Source organism: Vitis riparia, chromosome 11, assembly GCF_004353265.1.
Source record: "Vitis riparia cultivar Riparia Gloire de Montpellier isolate 1030 chromosome 11, EGFV_Vit.rip_1.0, whole genome shotgun sequence".
NCBI classification, from domain to species: domain Eukaryota; kingdom Viridiplantae; phylum Streptophyta; class Magnoliopsida; order Vitales; family Vitaceae; genus Vitis; species Vitis riparia.
Window position 1 is genome coordinate 3,044,410 of NC_048441.1, and position 7,405 is coordinate 3,051,814.

At 32.7% G+C, this 7,405-nt stretch overlaps 1 protein-coding gene across 2 annotated transcripts; it reads left to right on the forward strand.

The window, feature by feature from the left end:
* The first annotated feature begins 2,354 nt into the window (after positions 1-2,354).
* LOC117925621 (protein CHLOROPLAST IMPORT APPARATUS 2) lies at positions 2,355-6,310 on the forward strand. 2 transcript variants are annotated; one of them, XM_034844687.1, is made up of 3 exons: positions 2,355-4,060; positions 4,709-4,864; positions 5,874-6,310. In XM_034844687.1, the coding sequence occupies exons 1-3, from the start codon at positions 3,086-3,088 to the stop codon at positions 5,919-5,921; spliced, it is 1,179 nt and encodes a 392-aa protein (XP_034700578.1). In that variant the 5' UTR covers positions 2,355-3,085; the 3' UTR covers positions 5,922-6,310. The 2 variants fall into 2 exon arrangements, with proteins under 2 accessions (XP_034700578.1, XP_034700579.1); XM_034844688.1 differs by lacking the exon at positions 5,874-6,310 and having other exon boundaries at positions 4,714-4,858.
* The last annotated feature ends 1,095 nt before the right edge of the window (positions 6,311-7,405 follow it).

Genomic DNA, 7,405 nt, shown 5'->3' on the forward strand with positions numbered 1-7,405 from the left:
TTTATCTATTTGGCTCTGAAATCTCGTGGACACCCGGGTGAGATGGTGATTTGATTGTTTGTGTTTGCCTATTTGGCTTTATAATCCTTTGAGGCACACACTCTCTTTGGTCTCATAATCTTGAGAGACATACACATGGACACATGCATGAATGATAGGGTAAAAACCTATTTGGATCAAAAAATGATAATATCTATATAATCAGATGCGTTTTTTACAATACTCATTCGGTATTAGGATAAGAATCACTTGATATAATTCCTTGAATTTTTAAAATTCTGTCAAATGTTTAATTTTTATGGGGAAAAAAATGTTTATAACCTTTTTTAAAATCACTTTTAAATAGGTTTTAAGTAATTATATTTGTGTAAATAGTTAGAAGGGGAGCAAGGATATAAAATGTTAACTATTGCTTTAAAATATATATTAATTTAAAAAAAAATTTGTTAAAATTTCTCTTCTCTTGAATATATTGCCCTTATCTTACTAGGATGCCAACAAACTTTTAAATTTAAAAATGAGAAACAATTTTTTTTATTAATATCTAATAAAACAATTGGTTAAATGGCCTCATTCTAATAAAAGATATGGTGTTAAGTTCGAATCTAGCTATTGATATTCTTGATTATCAAAAAAAAAAAAAACCAAATCTAATAAGAGACAAATATAAAACAAACCTCAAATAATAAAATTATATTTCACCTATAATATGAATTATAAAATTAGCTTCATAAACATGAATTATAAAATATAAATTAATATTTTTATTTAATTAATTATATAAAATTTAATACATAACTATTTTTAATTTTATTAAAATATCAATAAAAAAATCATCGGGAGTCGTCAATAATCTCAACTAGGAGATATTTAACATAAAGAATATTGATAATGATAAAATGGGTATCCATCAAAATTTGAAATCAAAGGGTATAGAAGATAAAGGAAGAAAAGAGATTGGATTTGTAATCTCAAAAGTTATTGATCCAAAAAATGCAAACGTATAATAGTCATAAGCCACACAAAGAAAATAGCTAAAAGACACCAAAACCTTCAAATCATCCCGCTTGAAAAAATTTTAAGATCCAAACACACCCTCTTCGTCCTCCTAGAGACACGTGAAAATCCGCCAACCAATAAAGGACCGTCCACGTCAGCCCTAAAAAAATCCAAGATAGCCAATGGGAAGGCGCCATGTCAGGAGATAAGAAAAGCTCCCCCATAAAATTTCATGAAAATTTGCAGGTGGTTGGTATGGGTGGCTTACTTAGGACAATTCCAATCAGGAAATCCATGACTGCCCATGATTAGGATTAGAACTTCCCACTCTTTTCCCATTTTGCCCCTCCCTCTGTTCTCTAATCCCCTAAATGCCATTTTGCCCCTATCCACTACTCCCCCCTGTAAGTAAATGATTTGATTTTACTTCTTTGGAACTCTAGAATAATGAATAAAAATGAAAAATTCACTCTATTTTGATTGTCATGTTTGTAATCTAATTTTTATTATAATCACATCTGACCTTGATACAAGAGATTGTATTTAAAATTCGTTTGATAGTGATTATAGGGTATATTTTTAACTTAAAAAGTATTTTTTAAAATAAAATTAAATTTTGGTAATTATTTTTTAAAATAGTTTTGAAAAATAATTTTTAAGAATTGTTTTTTAAAATAAAAATATAGTTGAGAACCTAAGTTTTTTTTTAAAACTATTTTAAATATGTTTTAAAAATAATTTTTATATATAGAAATTTATTTTTAATCATTAGACATATTTATATAATTATTTTTTAAAACAATTTTAAAAAAAGTGAAAATAGTCTAAATAACTAAAAGTTATTCTCTAAGAAAACATAAAATAATTTTTTGATTGCTAAATATGTTTTTTTAATTTTTTTTTAGATTCTGGAACATAGAAAATTATTTTAAAAAATAGCTTCAAAATAGACCCTAAATGTTCGATCAATTTTATGGAATACTTTTGAAAATATGGAAAATCAATTATTTCGTTAAAAAATTATTTATAATATTTTTTAAAAAAATATTTAATATATAATTCTTCTAAAAACACTTTAAATAAAAATATTACCAATCGAGCTCATAATGAAATTGGGTTATGGGTTTGGCTTTGAATCCAATCAATTCAAGAAAAGGTATTATTGGGTTAAAAGGAAAAAGGGTTTTGAGAAGACAGAAAGGTCCAAAAGGCAACAAGAAAAAGGGGAGGAGGGCCAGTATGGTAAATAACCAAGATAAAATAATTGCACTGCTGGGGGGCAGTGGTCCCACTAGCAAAACTGCTCAAAACTCAGCATTGTCTTTTCCTCTGTTCCCTATCTTCAATCCTCACTTCTCACCTCTCTCTCTGCCTATTTGCTCTGCTACTTCCACGCTCCTCTTCTCAACCGTTGTTTTCCCTCTTCTTTCATCACTCCCGTGACCCACTTTCCCCACAATCAACGCCTTTCGTCTCACTGTCTCTCCTCGCCACTGCATTCACTGTTTCAACTCTCAGTTTTTGTTTCTCCTTATTGGATGGTCGAGTAGCTGAGGCTGAGGGTTAGATATTTCTAGATTTATTCCTTTGGCTCAAACCCCGTCTCCTTTCTCATGTGCGGTTCTTGGGTTTTCTGTGGGTTTTCTTTTCCTACTGTTTCATCTGGGTTTTTCTAGGGTTTTCGTTTTGGCCCTTTTGGGAGAAGGGAGTTGTTTGAGGATCTCCGAGGATTTTCCTTTTCTTTTGGTGCAACCGTGCAAGTTGAATTTCTGGTTTTTTTAAGGGTTTATGAAGTTTGGTTTGGCTTTTCCCGTTTTTTTAATATTCCATGAACTTTTGTTGATTGTACTTTTTAGGGTTTAGGGTTTTGTACTTTTCTGTACAAGTGATTCCCAGTAACGGGATTTCTAGTCTGGGTTTGGTCTTTTCTTCACTTAGGATTGGGTTTCTGAATTTCTCACAGCTCACTTTGAAATGGGTTTTCCTCAAATTCTGGTTTCCTTGTTTTAGATCTTGAAAACAACTTTCTGGTTTGCCAGAATTGTTACTGTAGGAATCTACTTTTATCAGTCAATCTCATAAAAAAATGTCCTCGTGCTTGAGCGGAGCTGGTAGAACCTATGGATTCGAGCTCGAAATTGTGAAATCCCCATCTTCAACCTCGCCCCGGACCTCGCATTCGTCCTCACCTTCATCGACCATCTCTGAATCCAGCAATTCCCCCATTGCAATTTCCACCCGAAAACCGCGAACACCTAGAAAACGGCCCAACCAGACTTACAATGAAGCCGCGGCCCTGCTTTCCACAGCCTATCCCAACATCTTTTCCACCAAAAATCTAAAAAATCCCTGCAAATTCACCAAATCCCACGACTCTTTCCTAGAGGATTCCTCGGAATTGCTCTTCCCTTTCCGAGCTTTCGACGCCTCCGGCTTCCTCCTCCACCAGCCGGTTCAGGAAAAACCCAGTTTCCAGATGCTCCCGAAGGTAGTGAATTGCTGCGAAAAGCCATGCCAGAGCTCGGTGGAAAGCGAATTCCCAGGAAAATCGCCGGAATTGTGTGATGGGTTTGAAGAGGACTTCGACGCAGAGTCGATTCTTGACGAGGAGATTGAAGGTGGAATTGATAGTATTATGGGAAATCTGAGCGTGGACAATGAAATGAGCGATGAGGCCACCAATCCTGTTTGTTTCAATTCCTACTATGGAAACGGAATTCCCATGGGTCTGGGCTTTGGAGGGAAATTCGAATTCGGATTCGGAATGAGGAGGGGGGTGAGGGCATTGAGACATGTTGATGAGGGAGATTGGTGGAGGTTTCCCACCGTCGATATCCTCGAAATATCGCCGAAATTCAATAAAGTCTCGGCCGAGAAAAAGAAGAAGAAGGTTGAGAAAGCGCAGGAGCTGAGGAGCTGGGAATCTCCAAAAGGGAATTCCATTCCCAAATCCAATTCCAGTCTGCTGCTGAAACTGAACTACGACGACGTTCTGAGCGCATGGTCCGACCGGGGCTCCCCATTTTCCAGAGAAACCGAATTCCCGGGAAATGACACCGCCGTACGTTTCTCACCTCCCGCCAGGAAATCAAAATCCAAGAAAATTTGAACGTTGTTGGGAGTTGGAAAACCCCTTTTCTGTTATTCCCCTCTCACAACTTTCCTTCTTTAGTTCTTCAGACATCGCGCGTGTGTGCATCACGCGCCTCCACAGAACTATAGAATTTCAATAAAGTCCCTTTTTGCCTTTTAAATTTGCTCTTTCTGAATTTCAATTTTTTAATAAAGTTGGTCAGTTGGTGCGATTCGCAAATATTATTAACAAATTATTATTAAATAATATATGGAAGAAAATATTCCTAACACAGATTATTTTTTAAAAATCGCGTCCTAATTTTTTTGGTGGGACCCTTCATTCTCTTGGGTTTTGACGTGTGTCCTTTTCTTTCTGTCAGCCGATCGGACGGCTGATAATTAATTATCCCATAAATATTTTATCATTTCCTGCTGAGGGCAATTTTGTCATAGTGTGTTTTGAATTGAATTTGGGTCCCTCTACTGGTATATTTTCGCGTTGTTGGCACTTTAAAGGTCACCGGAACGTCCCGTGAAATGGCGGAATTGTCCTTTGTTAGTTGTTTTGTTGATGATTAGATGATGATGCGAAGCACTGAATCATTTTTAATATTATTAAATTTATTTTGGGCAGGCCAGGCTGGCGCAGATAGATCTGTTTTCGGAGTGCGGCGGCGTGAGAGAGGCTAGCGTGCTTCGCTACAAGGAAAAGCGGCGTACACGCCTCTTCTCTAAGAAGATCAGGTACCAGGTGAGAAAAGTCAATGCTGATCGACGGCCCAGAATGAAGGTACGCTTTGACTTTACCCTTTCTTTCATCTCATGATAAACAAATGGGTCTGAGGATAGGCTAGTAGGCTCTGATTTTTTTATATTATTAAAGGAAGTAGGTCCCACATGTGGGGCTAAAATAATGAAAGAAAATTTCCATTTTTATATTTAATTTTGAAGCATTAAAAGAATCTAATTCTTATAATAATTTTTTTTCGGTGACTGTTTGGTAATTATTTTTATAATCAAAAATACATTTTTAGAAATATTTTTAAAAATTATTTTCTAAATTTTATAAAATAAAAATTTATTTAAGAACTTAAAATGTTTTAAATTTATTTTTAATATTTTTAAAATAATTTTTATATCTAATGTTTTATTTTTACTTATTCTATATATTTATATAATTATTTTTTTTAAAAAAATAAATTTAAAATATATTTTATCAAAATATCATATTTTTTATTTTTAAAAACAAAAAACAAAAAATAATAAAAAAAACATAATTTGAAATAACGCAACAGAATATGGAATGAGGATGACATGTAAAAAAACCTTGAAAAACTAGTTGAATAAACTAAAAATGGACAAATATTTTTTTAGAATTTCAAGAATAATGCCTTCTTTTTTTTCTTGTTAACCTTAGTTTTTTATTTTATTTTATTTATTTGATTAACTATAAATCATATAGCTTTGGGACTTAGCTTTGGGAACCCCATCATATCTCCATAAAAAATTAAGGTGGTCCTCATTGTGGTATCTTCCCACACTTTTGGGGCAAATCAACTGACCTTGATTAATATTAGGGAAAAGTGCATTTGCCTACTTGCAAACCTAAGCCCTCTTTTTATTCATAATACAAACTTTATGAATTAGATGATAAAAATTTAAATCATCACAAAAATGAATTTTGATTTTTATTATGATAATTTTATTTTATTTTTATTCTCATTTCTAATACATAATCAATAAAGATAGGTTTTAGATATATTTACATAATCTAAATACATTTTGTTTGTGATTTGTAGGGGCGATTTGTTAGAAGACCAAATTCTAACTCGAATGGTCAAAGATGAAAAAAGTTGAAACAAATAAAGCAAGAGTGGAAGAAAAAAGATATGGTGTTTTGGATTGTGAGCATCGCCAATTTTAGCCTATCTTCCTAATACTCTTATCTTTATATTATTTTGTTTTCATTTTCTACACTTTTTGGAAGCAAAGGAGATGGAGACTAGTTAAGAAGAGGAAGTTGAGGAGAAAGAAATAGTTGAATAAGCCTTTTTTTTTTTTTTTTTTTTCTATTTCTCTATTGGGTTGTCTCTCTCTCTCTTTGTTTCCTAGTCTTTGGAAGATGCTTGAGTTGCTAGTTTGGTCCAAACTAATGGATACCTTTGGTTTGGTAAAATGATTTTGTTGGCTTCAATAATAACACAAATGAAAAAGCACATTATTTGAGTTTTCTAAAGTATTTGGCCTTTCCTTGTTATGTACATAAATAAATGATGCCCTTTTGTATTATATTATATTTGTTTTTTGGAAGATTTTATGGTACAAACAAGGAGATCATCGCTTCCAATCCCTTTTTTTTTTCTCTTTCTCAATGTTTTGAAAATTAAAGTCAACTTTGAAGTGATTTTGGAAATGCTTTATAAATAAAATATCATATATTATTTTAATATAAATAAAAAAATACATTGATAGTGTTTTTGGTATTATATAACGAAAAAGTGATTTTTGGAAGCATTATATCTTAAGTGATTATTCTAAAATTACGGCAAGTGATTCTTTGTATTTTGAAAAACGAGAGTCATATGAAGTGATTTTGAAAAGGGTTAAATGCATTTCCTAATGCTTGAAATCATTTTATTTATTTATTTATAAAAATTTGGTATTTGACAAATTATTAAAAATCGCTTTTTAAAATGTAGGTAATCATTGGGAGAGATTCCTAAATACCACTTGGCCAGTGGTTTTTCACTTTTTTAGTTTATATCTAAATACTAAGTGATTCTTTTTAAAAACATTTTTAATCAAAGTACTATTAACTAAAATCACTCTTGAAGGAATTCCATAGAGAGAAATAGACCTACTTAAGAGAGTTTTGAAATCCCAAATGGAGAAAGAATATATTAAGGTTAGTAGGTTTGAGGGTTGGAGGAAGAATAGAGTTACTTGAGCTCAAAAACCCCAAATGGTGTCCAATCTTGGAGTTCACCAATGACGGCCACGTCGTAGGATCTCTATGGATTAGTGGGTCGATCGTGGGTTTGAGAAAATGATGACAAGAAGAAAAAGAGATTAAGAGTCTGTTTGGTTGGTATTTTCAAAAACTATTTTTTGTTTTTTAGAACAAAAAACACGTTTGATAAGAGAATGTTTTTTGTTCTCGAGTGTTCTCCATGTTTTCCAAAACCCGGTTTTTAGAGAACTAAAAAATGGTGCCTCCATGTTTTTACTATTATTATGAGAACAAAAAAGGGATTCTCTCTATATTTTCAATTAGTGTTCTTTGTGTGTTCTCACCTCTTCTTTGCACCATAAGTGAAAATCAGTCTCACAA

Excerpts from the sequence above, each read along its gene's own strand:
- LOC117925621 (XM_034844687.1), top strand. The coding sequence starts at position 3,086 with ATGTCCTCGTGCTTGAGCGGAGCTGGTAGAACCTATGGATTCGAGCTC. Across the intron at positions 4,061-4,708 it reads TCCCGGGAAATGACACCGCC|GCCAGGCTGGCGCAGATAGA; the intron begins GTACGTTTCTCA and ends TATTTTGGGCAG. Across the intron at positions 4,865-5,873 it reads ATCGACGGCCCAGAATGAAG|GGGCGATTTGTTAGAAGACC; the intron begins GTACGCTTTGAC and ends TGTGATTTGTAG.